Here is a 21992-nt window from a genome sequence, read left to right on the forward strand (position 1 = left end):
TGGCTCAGCTGTGATTGTTGGCCCAGCAGTAGTGGCTTTGGTTGCCATGTAAATCTACAAACCAGAGTGCATCTCTATTGAGATTATTTCTGTACGATCTAATCTATATCGTTTCACTATCTCATTCAGAGTTAATATTTCTCCGACCTCTTTGTCTTTCTACCATTTTCTCCTCTGCTTAAAAAGCTCTTTAGACTCTTTAAAGTCCTCCCCACAGTTCTTCACCTTAGGAGCTCTCTTAAGATGCTTTGGGAATAACTTTTATCCTCATAATGCTGGGACTGTGGCTCGCCAACGTCCGCAGAACTCGAAGAAGATAAATGTTTCTCCTCACCCACTGTGACACTTAGAACACCACACAAGAAGACATGCTATCACCAGCCCGTGGGGGATATGAAAGAATCACAGCTTTTCTGGAGTGTCAACTGGTATTAATGGCAGGAAAGTAGGACAGTGGCGTTTGCTGACATGCAATGACTTTACATTGAAAACAGCAGTACGTACTAAGAGTAGGCTGCGCCGTACACAGCTGCTGTGTTGCACTTTAAGTACTACAGACTTTTTGCTACTAAGGTCTTTGAGTGGATGACAGAACATATCTAATAGGCTACATACTCATGGAGACATGCAAGTGTTGGTGGGCATAGGTAGATGGGTGGAAACCAGTGGATGACTGCTGAATCCACCAAGGATCACAACTGTTTTTAACCCCATTGTTGGAGCCATGATTCATGCCCCCATCTCCTAAACCACAGCATACAGTGTGACTTCACATGATGTTTGCTGTAACTGCTTAATGTGGTTCATTTAAAGTGAAGATTAAGAATAATACGGTGGCAGCATGTGGCACCCTTTACCCACAGAAAGAACAAGAGTTGGTTGATGAAGGTCACCACTGTGCCACATGTGGATCATTATCAAGAGCCAGGCAGCAACAGTTAAAACTTCAATGTGCTCTTAGATTGGGGCTTTGAAGCAGAGCAAAGAAAAAAATGCTTTCTAATCAAGGCCTTGCAAAAGCAAAAGCCACAATGCCCAAACTGTAAGACGACCATCTCCAACCTGAGGAGCCAGATGGTTTCTGTTTGTTTGTTTCTATTACAGGGAAAACCAAACGAAATACTCAAAGAATGATATGATAAGTCAGGCTGTAGTCATCTGTCTGTTTAGTACATAAAGGCTGAGTAAAATGTCCCTTTGGGGATTCTATAAGATCTATAAAACAACAACATGTTCTAGGTTTAGTGAATGGAACTTTGCACTGGAAACAGACTGTAAAGAGAATTGACCATGTTTTTTTTTTCCTTACTGAATTGAATCAAGATAAGCGTACACGTTTTTACCGTGGATTTGCTCTGGAGCCTGGAGTTTGGCTTGAGTCCACGCTGTAATTGCTTCACCATGTCGCCGCTCAATTGCGCCGTCACAAAGACTCAGATCGCATATGGAACTCCCATTTTCGGTTTTCTTATTTTAGCCCTCCAAATTCTCAAGGTTTGATGATTATTATCGGCGTTGTAGTCCAAGAAAGAAATTCTTGTCTCTTCAATTTGTTCCCCAAATATTTCACTTTGTATGTTGATACTATGCCCCCTAATTTGCAGCATTGGTCTTTCAGTCAGGATGACTCTGATGATGTCATCATTACATCATCAGGGTTAATTTTTCCCACTTTTACAGAGCCACAGAAAACAACTGTTAACACCGGGTGAGTAGTTCTCACCACAACTGGGAAACCGACCCTCATGTTTAACATCGTTGCAGTGGCCCTTTAAGAGAAATAAATGATACTTTAATAGTTCTAAATTATTATTTAAAATACATTTTAGTCAATATATTTTTGAGCAGTTGTTTTTGTCATGAATGTTTTTATGCAGAGCGCAAATATTACGTGGCGGAAAAGCGAAACAAAGCACATTTCAAACAGCCAATCACGTGCAGATTGAGTTGAGGTGTGCCTATTTAAAAGGATTATATACTAACAACACAGGTGATCTGTAGTTCTAACCAAGGCTGCAAACTTAATTACTCCTTTCAACCTTGACAAAGGCAGCGCAGACCAGATCCACTGCTTCCGTTCTTACCTTTCACAATAAAAGCCTTTATTGGCAGGCTATATTTGGCATTTTGTGTCGTTTATTCGTGACACCCGCCGGTGTGTGAAGGCCTTTGTACTGGAAGTGACACATCCGTCACTCACTGACTCTGAGATTGAGTTCAGTCTTCCAAGAAGTAGCACAACAATTGTGCTTTCAACAATGAGGCCCTCATCTCTGTAATTACAGCTCAGTCGCCTCCTTCTCTCTTAGTTTCAGGTTGCATGAGGACCAGGGATACAGGGAGTTCAGGCTTTAATCAGAACCTGCATGCTTTAGCTACGTTTTCAACTACTTGATTGTATCGCTGTCATCGCCATTTCCATTCTCTTTTTCATTTGCTTTAACCTCCCCGAAGCGGCCTATAAAGGTTTTGATCATACGCCTCCATGTGGAATTGGATTCTTGTATTTTGAGATTTTCATGTTTTGACATGTTCGCTGAAACATTGTCAGGGTATATCTGAGTAGTTTAGAGCAAATGAACACAAAATGCAGTCCAGATGCAGAGAGAAAGTATGCTATGAGTCAAAGGGAATCCGATGGTTTAATATAAGAGCCATATGAACACGGGGAGCTTTGCAGACGGACGTAACCCTTACGTTTGACATAATTCAGAGGAGTAATTTGGATAATTGTTCAATCACTAAATGAAAGTATCCTGTTTGGCAGGCTTTTGTGATCACTAATCAGAAAGAATCCTATTGAGCAATATGAATAACTAATGGACTCTCCATATTCTTCCTATAATCTTCCTTAGAAACGTGACGTCAGCATGGTGTATACCACAATGCCCTGACCTACTAATCATTATTAGGACTTTTATAACAAAGCTAATTTGGTTGTAGTAACTACTGTATAGCTGTCAAATTACTGGAGTAGAGTGACAGTAGTGGCGTAGGGGTATAAAGTAGCGGTAAATAGTTTGGGATTTAGATTTTGGCGGTCCCTGTGGACAAAAGCAGTAGTGTTTCCGAGCACTAAAGTCCTTTTAGAAAACCTCTCATTCTACTGCAGTCAGGCGCTGGCAACGCTCTGCTCCTGGCTGGAAATAAGAGCCGCTGCAGGTCAAAGGCAGCAGCAAAGCCGGATCTGGGTCTGTCCTCAGTGTGGAGGCCCCGCTGGAGTCTGAGCTGAAGGAGTTTCTAGTGAACCTGCATGATTTCATCTGATTTCACTCGCAATCTGACCCGGTGGCACCGATGACGAGCATTAAGAATAACTAGAAATAGACGCTGATGGTCTCGTTTACTGATGTAGGTCATATAGAGGATCAGGATTACAATGAGACTGTTTCATAACCAGTTCAAAGTTCCTAACAGTAACTTGAAGTACTGTACTTTTAACCACTGTCCATTAAGTATTTGAACAAACTAGAAGTTACCTCAAAGTTCTTTGTATGTCACAGACAAGCATCAGTATCATGTCATGCATGTTTATGTGTCCACAGGGATGCAGAAGTGTTAATGGGGATAAACTTGGACCCATGTAAGGTGTTTTTCCAGGCCAGACTGCCCAGCCTGTCTTAAACCAATACTACCCCTCGACCACCATAGGGGTGAAGTTTTAGGAAGACAGACACCTCTCCCTCCATCCTCTGACACTGTGAGATTGCTCCGAGGTTTGTGTGAAGCAAACTTAGCAGCAAGTCTCCTGGGCTTTACTCCAAACATAGCAAGCATGGCCCCAAAGTGGGCAGTACTATTAGCAATATCAGCTTGACTTTGGATGCTGCTGCTTGTTTCAAACATCAGATATACCTGATTGTTTAATTACATTTTAAAACATGTGCTTAAGAATGAGGAATTTAAGCTGAAAGAGCTGCCATAATAGATACCAAATGTTTTCCCAAGTCTTCTAAACGCTAGTTTGAATCCCCGGGCCTTTTGGGAGACTTAACTCAACAGCTACTGTTAAAGTGGTGCTCTCTAAAGCCCAAATGTTCCAGTAGAGATGTTCAGTAAAGGTCTATGGTTGAACTGGGCAGATTCCCAGTATGAATGTGTGTGAAAAACAGGATGTACAAATGCCAGACAAGAGACAAAACTGATATATTTAATCATCTTTAATAGATAGACGGTAAACTGACATGCTAAATTGATGGAGATGCATGATAAAACAAATTCAACTAATTAGTTTTCTATTTTTTGTTTAAATTCTTCTCTTGTTTGTTACATTTTGTCATACATTATTCCTTTATTTCGTCATAATGTAATTATAAAACAGGATCATTATTATCCAGCTTGGACCAACCCTCATGAATAAAAGTCACATTACCAAACTGCAGAGCAGCTTCCTGATGATTGAGAGCCCTTCCCCACCATATCCACGAGAGTGCTTGTCAGATAAAGGACATTCCCCCACAGGCTTACCCCGAGGTGACTCGACTCTCTCAGTGTCACACAAGGGAAGCCGCGTGTTGGCTAATTTTATCGCACAATGCATGCTGTTTGTCAGCGCAGCTCCAGTGACGAATGATTCCTTATCTTGAGGGCTGTTGTTTGTTGTTGCTGAGTAATGTCCTGGCAGCTCGCAGCTGTCTCTGGAGCCTTCAGGGGCTTCAGCTGCCCCGCTGTCAACTGTCAGGGGCCACACTCGCATTACAGTCATGTGTGCGCGTGCACTCACCTGAGCACACACGATCGAAGATGCAAAGGATTTCAATTGCAGCTCTGCGGAAAAGCAAAGTTTCTTTGTACACAAACTCAAGTGTGGTTACCAGCGTAGGCCAACCCGTCGTTACTCTCCACTCGTTAAATACCGACGCTTGGTCAGTAGCCTTCACCATCTCATGACCCACGCACTGAGGCACCCTTTAGCATCAGCATGAGACGCATCAGGCTTTCAACTGACTTTAATGTAAACCTATCCGTATCGGTGTTACACAGTCAGAGCAACGACCTAGATTAGAGAGCGAGTCCTCCCAGCGCGGGTGAGGTTGGATGGGTCGTAAAATAAGTCAACGTTATTTACCGTTTTGTTACGTGATCTCCAGACTTAACTTGCATAACAAACGTATAGTTATTTTGAACCAAAAACCACAATAACTCCTAAACCTAACTATGTAGTTTTGCTGCGTAAGTAAACCTCAAAACAAAGTTTATTTTGAAAGAGACACTATGCATGTGGCCAGCAGAAACTGACATGCCATCCCTGACATAGAAACCTAGAGCGTCAGTTTGAAGCTTAAGCCACTGACCAAGCTGTTGTATTTAGTGGGTTATGCAGTCTTCTGTTTTCTGCCATTTCCTCTCTGACTTAAGCTTTCCACCACTCAGCTTGATGGCCTTTCTATTTGCCCGCATATAATCTAATAAAGACAGACATGTCGACTAACACGGAGCAAGCCCCCCTTTTTTTTTTTCTTTCAATGTTCCGAGTCCCTCTCTTTTATAAACGGTTCGACCCTATTGCCAGCGAGGGACTGATGAAAGCGACATGTGTTACTCATAGAGCCCCTTGTTTATTTGACTTCCATAGTTGCATTAAGGCTCAGTAAACATATCAACTGCCCTCCAGGCTGCAGGCGGAGCAGCCAGAGAGATGCAAGTGTTCAGATCCCTCTCACACAGCGCCGCCCCTCCTGCCAGAGGTAGCTGCAGGGAGGAGACCGACATCTCACCTGGCAATGAATGAACCGCTGATTAATGCCATTCAGCGCTCAGGGTAAAGCTTGTGCGCAGTTTTATATTCCAGAATAATAAGCCTTTGAATCTGGACACTTGACAAACTATATCGTCACACAAAATCAAGTCAAGAAGAGCAAAAAGGAGCATCTCTGCCCGAGGGCCCTGTGGTAATCCTGGCACCCCATGGCAGAGAAACAATCAAATCACATGTTTTGTGACCTGGCAGATCCCAGAGGTCGTGGCCTCTAATAATATAAAGTCGGAAAACCGATGCCGTTTATAACACTGAAGCCACACAGCTCTGATTCCATCTAACTCATGGAAAATTCACAAAATGTAGCTTTTTTTGCCCCCCGTCTCTGCACTTGTTCAGATTGTTGGGCTTTCCACGCTGAACCATGGAACTACTTTCTTTCACTGATTCTGTATAAAACAACCTGGATGCTTCAAGAGCCTTGTGTCAAATAGCTAGAGGGAGGAGGGGGTGCTGAAAGGGAAATGTCTCTCCACAGTTCTTCATCAGAGTGGCCGTGCAGGGTTTGAAAGAAGCGACGCAAGGCTGTGCAGTTAAAGTTCCGTAAGTCGGCTCATAAATCAGTCCTCTGTCGTCACTGTGATAGGTTAAGAATTGTCCTTTTTCGGGTCGCTCTGGCAACAGAGTCCAACTAGCTGAAACAACAACAGATGGAAAACAAGTCAGCAAGCATGCCATACTTTACTGCTCAGGACAGCAGGAGTATAGGGTCCACTAATGCTGCTCTACACTTTGTCCGCTTTAATCACAGATTTATTTTACATTCATGACCAACATCCATCAGAAACAGTAGAAGTTATTTCTCTCGATTTGATATGTAAGTAGACCTGGTCTAGAATCCTACACAAAAACAAAACAGATACATTTCTAGGTATATAATAGAACACTGTTTCAAGTGATTTAGTAATGATTGCAGATTAATTGATATTTCTTTATATAGTTTATGACAAAAAATGACAATGTAAAAATCTTTATTTCCTTTTTTTAATTACTGAATAAAAAATGCTCCAGGAGATTAGAACACCTACTGCCACGGCAGAAATATGAAACATGGCCAGTGATATACTGGGGAACTTGTAAATCAGGGAGAGATTTTTTTTTACAAAATGCAGCAGAAAGTGTATTGTTTATCTCAGTTTGTGGGTCAGTGTCATGTCATCTGCCTTTGCATATCTCAAGAACCGCCCATCCGATCTACTTCACATGTGGCGAGTGTATTGCTGGGAATCCAAGGACGTGCAGTGTTAGAGTTGGTGAAATTTGGCCTCACGCACCTTTGATATTAATAAACTTTGAATAAACAAGGGATAGTGCTCTGTGCAGCAGCAGGGACGGGGCTTTAGGGCTCTGCGGACTGAGTCGAGCATGTCGTCCATAGTGGGTCTTTCCAGGCTTATTGACCAATATACTAACGTTACAACCAAACTTTTCTTCACTTCCGTGGAGTCAACGAGTGACTTGAGTTGTTGTCATCACTGAAAGCAGTACTTCAGAGGACCAAGCAATGTATGGGGCCTAATCTATCTAGATTTGATATTTTCACACTATATGGACGCATGACCCTTAACATAAACAAAATATGGTATGTTGTTAGGGGTCAGTGTGCTGTAGTGTTAGCTGCTAACGCTAACGTTGCTAGCCTCGGACGGTGAGTCGGAGAGTCCAAAGCTAACATAGCTTATTAGCTGTGTTGCATCTTTCACTTTTACTTAACCTCCTCTGTTGGAGAAAAACTGTTCCATAAAGACAGGAGACCATGCTACAAATGTGTCAACTCAACTTTGAATCTATTTTAGCAACCAAGCTGAGCTAACGAGCTAGAGTTTGCTAACTGACAAGCTCGCTAGCTCAGAGAGCTTTGTTTCCCTTCTTTTATAATCTAGAAGCAGCAGCAGGAGACACAGTAGTCTTCCATTGGTTTGATGGTTTTTCATGTATTTCAGTCATATCTGTGGTGTATCGAGGACGTGGTTTCTCAGTATTTAATGGCTTTTCTGGTCATCAGTATACACTTCTTTCGAAACATAATATTATTCTAAGACTGTCTTATCTCCTTGGTATCTTTTAAATAAGGGATGAATTATTTAACTATGAAGCAATTCTGATTTTGACAATATTTCTGTGTCTAAATCTCTCCATAATTTTAAGGAACAGGTCATTCAAGACACCTTTTGATACGAGATGCTCTGTTTCTGTTTAGCAGATAATCGGAACAACTTACAGAGAGCGAGCCAAAACACTTTGCTTTTGGGATAGAGGTCATTATAACTAAGAGGCCCTTTGAGAATATAAAATAGTACATATAACTATCAACTTCATCTTTTCATGCAAAACGTGGACTCTAACATACGGACCGCTTCACAAACAGAGAAAGAGCGAGGAGCACTGTCAGACCGGGAGGGGGATCACCTGACAGCCAATCCAGTTGGTCGGAGGCCCTCTGACCTGCTTCACAGCTGCTTCTTGTTAGTGCTTTAAAACAAATTCCCAGAGCGAGATGGTTTCCACGCTCAAGCCTGCCCTGAAGAAAGAGGCCAGACAAGAAGGGGGTTTATAAGACCCCGCTGCTGCTGCGTGTGTGTGTATAAACAGCTCAGTCTTAATGTTTTATCTTATCGGGATAAGGGGCCTGCACTGAAGATGCTCTGCCCTGTGTTATGAACGCCACCAACAGTCAGCTGAGCTGGTCTTGCTCTCCTCAAAATCTATTTCCAGCTTTAAAAGTATCAACCCTTGACTGAGCTTCAGTAACACTCAGAGGATGTTTAGTTTAGTGAGAGTCGACCTTTTAATTCAACTGTTGCCAAATATAAACAAGTGCAAGTAAGCCTCATCTTAGATGGTACAAACGGATGGTACCAAATGTTTTTGTCAGTTTATTCTCTCCTCTTTGTAATGCAAACAGACATGTAGAGAAAGTGGAGGGGTGTTCGCCGTGTTCTATAGTTAAGTCTGAAATGGGCCACATGTTTTTAAAGCTGTTGTAAACTCTGCTGCTATTAATGTCACTACCAAACGAATGGATATCAGTCGTTTATTTAATAAAACCCTCCTTGCTGACGGGTGTAAACATTCTTAGGGGTATGAATTATTTTAAATATGAATTATTTTTCCCTCAAGAAGAATCCACCTCTGGCCTTTTTAAGCATAAATCCATGTGTCTTAAACAATATTTGGTGTTTTCGCTGTTCAAAAGGGGAAAATGGTGTGCATCATTCTGTAAGAAAGACCACAGACATAACAGACTCAGCGTGGCAGTTTGATGGAGACCAGGCCAGGTCCATCCAGGATACTACTTGGGCCTGGAGAGCAGTCTCTCGGTGTGTGGGGGGGGCCTCACCTCACGGTGACCCTCAGCTGAGACGGCTTTTAGATTGATGGGCACTGCCTCCCTCTCCCTCACATTGTGTGCTGTTTCGGGTATTTCCTCTGCCTTTCCCTCCCAGAAAAAAGCCCTGTTTACAAGTCGTGGAGGGGGAATGCTAAGCTAGTGCTGAAGATGCCGTCATAGAGCGCTGAGGACGCTCTTTGTGTGAACTGGCAGCTTCTCCTTCAGCTGTGTCTCAGAGGTCAAAGGGCTCACAGAAGACAGAGGAGGGCTTTTGGTTCCCGCCGTTTGAAGTGACTTGGCTTGATTGGCGCGTTAACACTTGCCAGAGGGGCAAGCAAATGCTTTTTCTAAGAGAATGAGGAATAGATTGATGAAGTCACACATAAACTGATTTTGTATGTGTTGTTTTGATGAATGGGAATAGCATATGATAGTGACAATTATGTATTTCAAGTATCACTCCTCTCTGTGCAGCCCGATGGACCCTCTCCAACTGGGGCCGAGGTTTTATCTCGTTTTAACTTGCATCCTCCTGAATTGAAATTAGCAGCGCCGCAACAATAACAAACCCAATGCATTAATTACTTGATCAGCCCTACACCTGTGCTCTAAAGGGGCCAGGCGATAAATCAGAAGTCTGCACGGGAAGCTGATTATCCTGACACCTCATCAGTCTTCACAGAGAGGCCCGCTGCCTGCCACAAGGAGAGGCTTGCTAAGCCAGGCTACCTGTAGGCTAGCATCACACACTCACACATGAAGGGCACACCCAGCCCGGCTAAATGCCTACCACTACGGCAGGGTGATGCATGACCGTCGTAAGCAATGATCCCCAAGTGCTGCTGCTGGACACTCCCTAATTATAGCGCCACGTCAAAGATGAAAGCTTTGATTTCTGTGTTTTTAGTCGACTAATGGGCCTCAGAGGGATGAGATCAAAAAAATTCGGAGAGTTTTTAGGAAAAGTACAATTTCAGAAATATTTTAAAGGAAAAAGAAAGAGGTGCAAGCGTCTGAAAAAAGCAAGAGTATCTTTGTGTCACGCTACTCCCCCATGGTTCCTCTTTCACACTGAATGGACTTTAGTACAACCAGCTGATGGCGACCCAGGTGAGATAAGGTCTTGGTAGCACTCAGTCTTTAGAACAATTAGTAGAGGCGGTGTAGCACCTTGTAGCCCAGGTGATGGATCATACTGGTGGTGGGTTTCTGGGGTTGACGCTAAGACTAGTGATTGGCTGAGGCCGGCGTACAGATTTGACAGAGACTGATTGCAGAGGAGAGAGGCCAGCTGGGTCTGAGGGGGATCTGTAAACATGCTGGGATAGGAGCGGAGGCCCTAGCAGCTACACAACAACCCCTATGAGGTGATACAACACATCTGGGGGGGGGGGGTTATGGCAACGCGATATAAACACAGGCACAAGGCCATCTTCAGATTTTAATCTCACACTTGCTGATACGCCCAGCTCATGAGAATACACTCAATAATAAATGTGCCTGTTATATTTCTCGGGAGTTGGTGGAGACCAAAACAGAGTTTGAATATTGCACTGACCTTTGTTCGGTCCCCAGAAACAAAACTCAAGAGTCTGTTAAAAGTGTATATAGGGTCACTTAAGTTAGGGTATAGTGTGAGGGAATACAAATACGCTCTTATTAGAAAAAGTCACGCGTCCCCCGATACTACTCACTAGCTTTCAGAACTACCTGTAACTACTGTTACAATCATTAAAAAGCAAAAGCAGCAGTTTATACATTCAGTATATCTTCAGTAGCTAGCATCGCTAACACTAGTTTCTCCTGTCTGCTAATGTTAGCTCCACAGGTTTTTACGTATAAACGTAATGTTGTAGAAACATTTATCTCCTTCTAACCTCACTGGGTAACAAGTATCACTATTATGTTCAACCATGACTAGCTCCAAATCCACTAAACCTGCCTGTTTAGAAAAGCTGAAATGATTACATGAGAGCCTTTGGAGCAGAGCCAGATAGTAGTCGGACCCTGGTCAGAGATGGCCGACGCTACGCTGTGATTGGCCAGTCTGCGTTTGAGAGGCACGACTTGACGAAGGGTCAATTGCTAATCTTAGCATGGATTCAATGTCAGTTTTGAATACCATGTACTATGGACACATTTCAGTCTGTTCTATAAAAGTGTACCCAGCTCGAGCCATAACTACTGACTAATGGACGCGTGTTATATTTGAAATATAAACATCTGATTTCATAATGTGCTATAAAACAGTTACAAGCTTCAGGCACCATGCTCTCTTCACAGCGCTGACTCAGAGCCTCTGGAAAACAACAGCGTTAGTCTTCCCAGGGAGAGTGTTTGATGTGTACATCATAACATATACAGACTTTACACGAGTTCACAGGGACTAATGAATTTCCGCTCAAACCATCTCATGTCATTACAGGGACCACTGGCCTAATCCACTTACCTTCTGCCCAAAATCCCCCTATCAATAAAAAAGGTATCATTTTACCCTCCCTGAGGGCTGTTAAAAGTAAAGAGCCACTCTGTTAAGACTTCCTTTCATAGATGGCAGTGGTTCCGTGCTCTCCTGTAAGCCTCTAATCCCTCTGTCGCCATCACTCGCCCATGCACTGCCCTAGAGGAAGCGACGTCTTGCGAACTAAACCTGCAGGTTTCGTGTTGTGTGTGTAGTGCAGGATTCCCGGATTAGGCTAAACATACACTTTTTATTAACTTTGGGCATAACACTTGCTGTAGTGTTTTTTGTGTGCGTGTGTGTGTGTTTGTGTTTTAGAAAGGCATGTCTGTTGAACCTCAAAGTAACACATTTGTGTTTGTCTCCGTCACTCTTGATGGTTGCTTACTGAGAGTGAACTGCAGAACAAATCAGTATCTGTGTGTGTAATTGCGAGCGAGTGTGTGTGTGAGTGTGTGTGCATGCACATGAGCGTTTGTGTATAGCCGTTGGCACGGCGCTGTGTAGTTAGGACCCAGGCCAACTTTTTCTGCTGGAATTTCCTGTCTGAATTGAGCACCCCCAACCTCTCCTACTCCTCTACTCTTCACTTCTCTCTCTCTCTCTCTGTCTGTCTCTCTCTCTCTGTCTCTCTGTCTGTCTGTCTGTCTGTCTGTCTGTCTCTCTCTCTCTCGGTCTCTCTATCTGTCTGTCTCTCTCTCTCTCTCTCTTTCTCTCTCTCTCTCTGTCTCTCTTTCTCTGCCCCTTTCTCTCAAAGCACGACAAAGGCTTTTTTTTTCTCCCAAAATTATTCCTGGCCTGGCCTCTCAGGGCATTATTATTATCGTTGAGTACTTCCTCCAAGACATGAGCCCACTCCACTCTCCACTTCAGCATGGTCCTGATCTGGGGCTTCATTTGGACGTAATGAGAGAGTGCTTTTCCTTCTTCTGTCTCTGAGTCATGAGACCCGACGGGGCCTTTGTTAACATCGAACACCTGGCATTGTCTTTAGTGAGAGATCAAACCGGGGCTTTGAGATGAGAAGCTAAAAAGGAGGAGAAGATGTGGCAGGATGTTTGGGTTAGGGGGTGCAGAGACATGTTCAGTCTTAAAACACGTTATGAGATATCGGAGCACATATATATAGTGGCTGAAAACGACCACCAGCTAAAGGTTCCTGTGGCCTGGATTGATTTATTATTTAAGATCACGTCAACAAAAGTGTGCACTTCCTGCTTTGTAATGTATTTTAGAAACATTTGTTATATTTGTTGAAATTCTCTTTATATCCCGACAGTAAAAAAAAAAAAGGGTTTTTTTGGTTGGATAATCTTTCAAATCCAGCTTGCTCTTGCTGGTGTCTCCAGTGTTTCAGACCCAAGCTTTAGCTGCATTTTGAGCCCTTTCCATTAGTTATAAAATATGCACCATTCAGCAAAACACAGCTTATAGCCGAAAAGGACAGAACACCAATGGACCTTAAGTAAAAGTTTTACCTGTCTGAGTGACTGAGTTAACGACAACAAATTCAGGCGTCACGGTTATGATATCAAGCTTATGCTTAAGCACTTTTTCTGATCCAAAATAGCGCTGCATTGAAAAGGGCTTGAAAAGGGTGAGACGATGAAATATGTTTCAGGAAGTGCGCTTTGAGCAGTAGATCTATGATTTCATGGACGTATCTGATGCCAAAACATTGCGCAGGGTTAAGAAGGGATTCTACAACTCTGGACAACTATCACTGTCAGCATTTCGCCCTCCGTCTCAAATGTCACATTGTGTTGTGCGTTGCGCTAACGTCGGTCTGAACAGTCCTCAGCACTCTTTGGATAGACAACATGTGGCCCAGGGTGGAGTAACCCTGCATGCCAGCACACCCAAAGGGGACAGACGGGCGGTAAATCAAGAAGCTGAGGCGTGTGAATCGTCCCGGCCATGTACCTGTCGGTAGCTGTCCCTGCAGCCCGGGAAACAATGCAGCTGTCTGGGTGATGGAAGGGCCTGTTCAGCCCTTATCGCCCCCACATTCAGAAGCCCCGATCTGGGGAGGAAAGCAGCCTCTGGGGCTTCTGCTTGGTTATTTTAGTGTGTTTGTTTGTGTGTTTCAGTAATGAACATCATTTCTTACTGGGAAAAAACACCAAGCCATGCTCACAGTTTTGACGATGACATCATCGATGACAGGGGTTCTCAGTTCATGACAGCTTTTTCATCTGCTACTCTAAATATCTGATGTTAGACAGGTGTTTAAGACTTACATCAATATAAGCTCCCCCAGCTGGAAAAAGGTGAAGAAAGCTACATGTTGAAACCAAGATATATGAAAAGGAAAACACAACACAACAAAAGTGCAATGCAAAGTATTGAATTCAAGAAAAAAAATGAATAGGGCCCTGTTTGACAGTTTAATTGAGCAGCTTTCCAATACTTCTAAAAGAAAATACCAGCACAACCTTTGTCTTAGTCTAGTCTCCTCGTCCTGTGCCCGCCCCGCCCGCCTGCCCCTCTCCACCAGAGATGTGCCAGGCAGCACAAGCAGGGGGCAGCTCTCAGACAAAGCCCCAACTTCTGGCTCCACTTGTGAAACAAAGCTCAAACTCCCTTTCCCAGCTCCCACTCCCTCTCGCTCATTTACCGGGTGCCTCTTTTGGCTTTGTAACGCACAAGTTGACTCGGAATTGGCCGCCCGTCCGGCTCACAAAGGCAAGGGAGGGTCGCTGGCTGAGATCCAGCGGCGTAGATCTTGATAGAAACACAGAGCCCTTAGCCCTCTGAGCTCAAAGACGAGAGCAGACAAGGAACGCAGGGCACCAGATGGATTTTTACAACTCACTTTGGCTTCACGGGTCATTTTCACACATTCTGTGGGAGAGCAGTTTGAGTTTGAAACATATTTTCCCTGCTTACATCCAGTGCTGCTGTGCATATCTGCATGCCTGTCTGCCTGTCTGTAATTTCTGAAGTAGAAATGATCCAACATGTTTCACAGACATAGGCAATACTTAGCAGGTTCTATACGCTGGAATTTTTCTGACAGCTTTGACTTTCATGTTTTGTTTCGCAAAAACAGGAATTAACCAGTCGTATTAAAATCTTATCTTAATCAACTGCATCTTCAGCAAATGTCATAATGTTTCCAAAAGAAAAAACAATCATTGTTGGGTAATGCTTGTTCCTAAACAAATTCCACACCAGTCAAATGTTTCACGGTTCAGGGCTGCCCTCAGGGAAACTCCTCTCCCAGTCGTGTGTAATCCCATCAGAATTAACAAAGAACAAGATGGTACAACGTCATGATGACTACCTCAGTCACAGTAACAAAAGGCTCAATCAGGGTTTAAGTAGCAGTAATGTCTGTCTTTGTAATTGGCATCACCTAAAAACAACATTAAGCGTTGTGCCATAGCCTGGAGGCCCAGAGTCCTGTTACACCTTGTCTTCACCGCGCTGGCTGCAGCGCGTTAGGAACCCTGAGGCACAGCTCAAGCAGGGAGGTGTTTAGAATACGCAGACCTTGACAAGAAAAGCCACAGGATGTTATAATCGCTTGGACGTGATAACACTGGGCGTTACATGCAAATTCCATGTGTCCAAAAAATGAATTTTCATGCAGTAAAACAGCAAGCAGATGAAGACAAAAATCAATATCTGAGAAGCAGGTATTTATTTTGAACAAGCTTATATTAGAGAGGTCTTTGGATCAAGTTTCTCCTCTTTTCCATTAATATAAACGTCCATATTTAACTGTTGTCTTGATAAGGTTAAGGTCTCTGCATATACTCAGACTGACCTCTCCACATTTTTAACAGTTTTACTTTTTTTATTCCTTAATTGTTTCCATTCACTTCCACTTTTCTATATTTCTTTGCCCTCAATCAATCCAAATACCATTAATGAAACACCTTTCTTCCTGCACCGATGTTTCACATTAAAAGACCTCCAGGGGCTGAATGGCTATAATTTATTCTATTCCTGGCAGACTTTTAATGTGAAAAATAAGCAGGAAGTTTTGGGTTTCATTGTCAGCAGCATTACTGCGATCGAAAAAACTAAGTGATGATAAGAAAATTGAACTAGAAGAACAAGAATAGTGAGCATGGCATTACAACAAAATATACATTTTGCTGAATGTCTTTTAATTCTGGCAGCATGTCCTTTGGACTTAAACATCCTCAATATGTTTGCTCGTGGCACATTGGCATCACATTGGTTTGAGAAGAAGCACCCATTTCCAGTCCCAGTGGTCCTCTCCGGTACAGATAATGATCTGCTCTCACTGAGCTTTGGCCTTTAACCCTGGTGGTCTCTGCTCCCAGGTCATCCCAGGTTTACTGAACCGTACAGCCAAAGAATCCTAATAGTAACCAGGGATCATCTCAAGGGAGCTGCGTAGCACTATGCTCTGTCTCTGTCCCTCCACAGTGCACACACACACACACACACACACACACACACACACACACAACTGAATGGGCTGTGTGTTTTTTCTTTTTTTCCTGCATCAAACATGTGGAACTTTAACATATGTAACTGGAGATAATTAGTAGGCTTTTGTCTATGATTAGAGCTCTCCTCCTTCAATCAAGACAATAAAGTTTCCTACTCAGCCGTTGTAATCACAGTAATTAATGGAGATCGGCTGTGTTATCCTAATGAGACTTCCCTCGAGCCATCAGACCATTTATGGCAGGAAATGGTGGATGCGTGCATTCTTTGTCTGACACATAAAAACACATTCATTGTTGTGTAAACCCTGCTCTGGTCTCATTGGATAGAGAGGGCCATTAATGAACGCTTCTCGGAGCAAAAGCCACAGACAGTGGAGAAGGTTTCAATTACTGCTGGATTACAGGAACTGTAAAAGGGTACAGTTGCATCTCACGCTGCGTTGCAGGCATGAGTCAGGAACTGTATATCAGCCTTAATATTTATTGTTCTATGTTACATCAGTACTACTCCTCTTATTGTTTCACTGTATTTTGTTGTTTTTTGACGTGGGACCGTTTTCTGTCTTCCGATCACTCACAGGTCCCCACCACCTCTTCCCCACGTTTCACACGCCCATCCCGATCGACATGAGACACCACGAAGGGCGATACCATTACGAGCCACACCCACTCCACGCCATGCATGGGTAAGTAGCATTAGATGTCGGCAGTCCTGTATCTTCCATAACAAACAGTGACCCACCGGTGGGCCGCTCGTTGCACCCATTCCAAATATCAGCTGATTGAATGGTCGTTATCAGTTGTTATCACTATCATAGTAATGCTTTAGACGGAGCAAACTGCACCCACCAACACTACAAATAAGTATGTTTGTAATGTGACACACAAAAGTTCTCTATGTTAAGTTACGTTACCAAACGTAATGTTATAAAACATTACGGTGGTCGACTAAGTGAATAGATGATAACAGCCGTCTGAAGCTACTAGCAGGTGTAGCAGGTCCCTTCTTACCCATGTCTATGAATCATTCTGTGTAACCAAACATTATTCAAATCCACCAAAGTTTATTTCTAATTTTAGTGGAGATCCAAAAGTTTCCAAACATACCAAATATGCAATCCTGACCTTTAGGGAAAAGTGCATTAAATGATGAATGAGACGTCTAGAATATTTCCTTTTGATGGAATGGAGTCCTTGGTTTGAATACTTCACTTTGTGTTAATATCATACAGTTTTAATGAAGAGTTGATGCAAGTTGATTCATATGACACTGTAAGACAATGTCAATATAATGATTTTCTAACCTTTCCAACTGTTTGTTTACAGATTAATGAAACAAAATCCTGTAACCAACACAAATTAATTTCACGGCCGTCGGCCCTGTTTAATAATCAGGAGATAATCTCTCAGTAAATTGAACACATTGTACATATCATTCATACTGACCAACAAAAGAGTCATAGGATCCCCCTGTCAGTAGCAGGGAGGCATTTATTTACATCCACTTAAAACGTTTTTACAGAGGTCTGTCACTTTTCATTGCTTTCTCTCTCGGAGAATTGTGCTACTACTCCCTCCTATTTGTCAGCACCCGAGCTGGAACTAAAAACTGCCCCTCTTTCTGAGCTTCATTGACAGAGCCAAGTTCAAATACACCAAAGCCAGACACGATACATGGAGCAAGAGGGAGACAAGCTACATTAGCACAGTACAATAGACTGTTGACATGTCCGCTATCTCCTCTCCTAAAATGTCATGTTGTGGGAATTCTAGCACTCTCTAGGACAAACGCTGAGTTGAGATAACGTCCAGTGAAAGACATTGTTGGAAGAATTACATGTACAAGTATGTTTCACTTAAAGCTACAGCGAGGATTTCACTTTCCGTTGATTTTGGCGGTCCCTGTGGACAAAGGCGGTAGTGTTTCCGAGCAACAGTCTATAATTTCTAAAAAGCATTCCATTTCAGAACATAAAGTCAGAGTTTATTGGTAAGCATAAATAGTCCAGTTGTGTGCTTGGATTTGAAACTTGTATCCTAACCTGACCTACAAAGAAACACCAATTTATTTTCTGACTTTATTACCATAAAAGTCTGGCCTTCCTAACATTGCCAGGCCTCCTTATGCTTATCTAAGATATACGAAATCCGGGAAGGGAACCCAGGAGTAAGATCAATGGAGGTTTTGTGAGAACTGTGCTGTTACATTTAAATTCAGCGAGATCAGGTGATACACAGTGTCTGCAGAGCTATTCATCACCTGCAAAGCGAGGCGATGGGAGGAGGGAACAGTGTGGCTGCGCACCCGGTTTTGTTTTGATTAATGTGACGGGACTCTGACAGAGTGCTCCCACTAATTCATCAAGACCTTGATCTAGCTGTCTTTTTCACTGCGCCAAATTCACCTAATTACCGTTGTCCCGGCGAAATGGAGCAGGGTGTCGGCGCGGGGCGCTTGGTGGCAGCGTTTTGTCGGTGGCTGGTTGCTGTGTGTCAGGGTTGCACTTCCTGTCTGAGGGATCGCGCTAACTCCATACGGAGCGCTCTTCATCACTGTTTGCATGTAACATAATGAGGGCTGCGGGTCACAGTGTCACAGCTGTCATGGTGCAGATGCTGCAGTACTCACTGCTTTGGTCCCTGCTTTGCTCCCCGGCTGACAGTGCTAAGGAATAGACTAGGTACTAGACTAGGTAGACTGGGTATTGATGTGACTCAGAAGGCCAATGCTCGTACCCCATGTGTACAGCAGCTTTGAGTGCAACATATCATTTCCTGACTATCTCTTAGCTTTCTCGTCAACATTTGCTGTGTAATTTATCTGAAATTCAAAGTATTACGAAGTAAAAATGTAGCATTGCACTCCTGTAACATAGTCTGAGTCACTTTGGACAGTTTAAAGAAAATTATCAAAATGCAGCGGAACCAGAAATATTCATCAATATTCCTCCGTCGTGAGGCTGTTGGTATGTTTTAATTGAGGTGTTTTTTTTCTTTCAATCTGCCTCTATTCAAAAAGATTCGACACACAGGTGGTTGGACAAATGTATTACTGAAGTGTCCGTATATAAAACACCATCTTGTGCCATCTTTCTGTCTTTCATACAGGATTTAAAAGTAGCAACCTTCGAGCTGTGGTCCCACTGCCTTTCACAGACGTAGCAGCCATTAGAGGGAAAAAACATGCAATGTCTCTGGAACATGTTAGGAAGAGCCTCTCATGGGATGACAGTAGAACATGAACTTACAGTAGAGACAGCTCTTGTGTGCTGTTTACTGCATATTTTGTTGTCGGGCATCTTCTGTACGAACCCACAAGCCAGGAAAGCCAGCCACCGTGCCAGTATGTTTGACCGGGTAATTAGCGATCCGAAATCCGGCCTTCCCTTCCCGGAACCTCAACGACAACGCAACGGATGAGAAAAACAGATCCCCCGCTCATTCCACAGCCCGTATTTATGCTTTTTGGGAAGCAGTCGGGGGACAAATTGCAGCACTGCAAAAGTTGAAATATTCCCAAGGTTTTAGTGTGGCAGGGCTGCGGCCTGTACCGCACCGCCCCTGTACACAAACAGATGTGGTCCAACTCGCCAGGCAATTAGCCTGCTCAAGGCCCACAGGGAGGAATGTGTTGATTAAATACAGTTTACAGATCAGCCATTCGGGCCTGTGTTGTTTTTTCCCTTCTTTGTTTTGGTTTGGTTAACATGGAGGGTAGGGAGATGAGCAAGTAAAGGGAGGGAGCCTGGCTGTCAGTGGTTGTGACAGACAGTATGGTTATGTTACGTTGTTGCTTGTTGGCTCCAGCACCGGCTCATCGTCACGGCTGTTTGAATTCGGATGCTCCCCTGAGTTACAGCCAGGAATGTGCTACTGGAAAGACAAGGGACCCGTCAATCAAAAGGCTGGGAAGCTGCAAATCAATAGCCTGACATTTCCACGGCTTATCACATGGTCTCACCGTCATTTTTTCGCACTCAATAAAGACTAAATGGGATGTGACAGCAACGGAGCCGAATAATGGATAATTACCCCTCTGTATTATCCCATCGACCCCCCTCCTTTGTGCACAGTCCTCTCTTCTTCGGAAATACAGTATCAAGTTGTGTCCAAATCCTCAGCATCCTGATCAGGGCCCCAAAAACAACTAAGGCAGGATCTTAGCATGTCCCCTGTGGGCCAGCGTGGTGATTTATCTTGATCGCCTTGGCTGCCCAGAAGTACAGAAGGGAGTGTGTCACATCATAATTCATCCCACGCTGAGCCAGTAGGGAAAATGCCAGAGAGGCAAATTCTAACTTGTTGGTCAGCCAGGAGGGCAGGGAGGCAGGCAGGCAGGCAGACAGGGAACTTGAAGTTGAAAGTGTGGCTTTAACACCTCACCTTGAAAACAAGTTGCATGGGAAGCATCTTGTAGCAGTGAAGATGGATGATTTTCAAAGGCATCACTTGGAGAACAAACCTGTCCGACAAAATTGCGTTCCCACACAAGTAAACTGCACTCTCAAGTACGTTTTGAGGGAAGGTATTTTCTTACGGACCGAACAGTCAGTTTTAAAGTTGTGGTAAACTGGGGGAATAGAACAGATTACATTTGATAGGTTTAGGTAACTGACCTCCTAAGTTAGGTTGCAGAAATGTTCACACTACAGTGAAACTAGATTGGTTAAATTTGCCTTACAATTACCTTACAATAACCTTATAACCACCAATAACCAGTCCATATGAAGAGTTAGTCGACCCTGTCCGAAGGCAAAAGGTATTCTGCCTGTTCCAAAAAGCCACACTTCACTTCACACGTGCACTCTGGTATGTACTTCCTCGCAGGGTTACTCATGTGCTCTACAAGCTGCACCATGTCCAATTCCCTTTTTCTCACAGCAGAGTTTTAACAATGCAACAACAGAGAGCATGGAATCACAGAACACAGAGACAAATAGCAATTACCTAGTCGAAAGCATGTCATCTGCTGACTCACATTGGCTCCCTATCCCTCTATCTCTCCCTGGCCCTCCTCAAGTATCATCCTTACGAGGACGGATTCCTGCTACTGTTGTTTGGCAGCAATGAAGAATTTAGATTAGAGTGCGTTTCCACCAGGCCAGCCACCCATCGTGTTCAGGTATGGTGGAAGTTTCTTTAAATGGCAGCCACTTATTAAGAGACAGGGCTCTCCCAGGGCTCTGAGGCCCTCAAAGAGCTTCGCATTGCACCTCTGTGACTGACGCCTCTCGACAACACACTGACTTCAAGTAACATCTTGTCAGAAAAAGGGTGGATCAACAAGGCTTCAATAATGGTACCTGCCAGACGGGACTATCATTTGCAGCCTCCTGACAGGCAACAGCAGTAAATTTCACCTTATTATCGAGCCTTCATACACACTCTTGGTCGTTTGAGTGATTTACTGCAGCTGGAGTGATGTGTGTGGACACGCTGGTTTGCTATCGGCTAAATCAAATAACTATTGTTGGCGGATGCAGATTGTAGTCAAGTGTTGCAAAATGGTTTTGAAATGTATTTATTTTCACACTTGTGATTATATTTGTACCTTTAGCAAACACATGAAACACGCTGAGGATTCTCATATCACAGAATGGGGGGGCTCATATCATCATTGTCATTGTGTTTGAACTAGCTTTTTTTTAGATGATGCTATACTAACGTATGTAGCTGCGGCTCGATTCATCAGTGCCATAGAGCTCCATATTGTTGTTAAACGCGTCATTGAGCCACACTGTTGCACTATTTGACATGTTCCTTCACTACAATGAACACACACTCTTACACAGTCCCACATACACCAAATCACTCATCAGAGCACCAAATGTGGATTAAATGAAAAATGTAACTATACATTTGTGACCAGTTATTAAAGAATTACACCTTCAGTAGGAACCAATGGGCCCGAGACACAGACAGTGGAGAGAACCCAACCTGTTACCAGGTGTGCTGAATGATGAATCCCACTACAGCATAAATTGGAGGGGTGTGGAAGATTGTTTATTATTA

The 21992-nt window shown here is 43.5% G+C and overlaps 1 protein-coding gene across 1 annotated transcript in view; it reads left to right on the forward strand.

Moving 5' to 3' along the window:
• gli2a (GLI family zinc finger 2a) overlaps nt 1-21992 on the forward strand; it is a gene marked incomplete at its 5' end in the record, with an annotated part of 67359 nt that overhangs the window by 15004 nt on the left and 30363 nt on the right. The window contains one exon of the mRNA XM_079170144.1: nt 16561-16666. Coding sequence (XP_079026270.1) covers nt 16561-16666 — 106 coding nt within the window. The remainder of the gene's footprint in view (nt 1-16560; nt 16667-21992) is intronic.

Source organism: Pholis gunnellus (assembly GCF_910591455.1).
Source record: "Pholis gunnellus genome assembly, chromosome: 12".
Taxonomy (NCBI): Eukaryota; Metazoa; Chordata; class Actinopteri; order Perciformes; family Pholidae; genus Pholis; species Pholis gunnellus.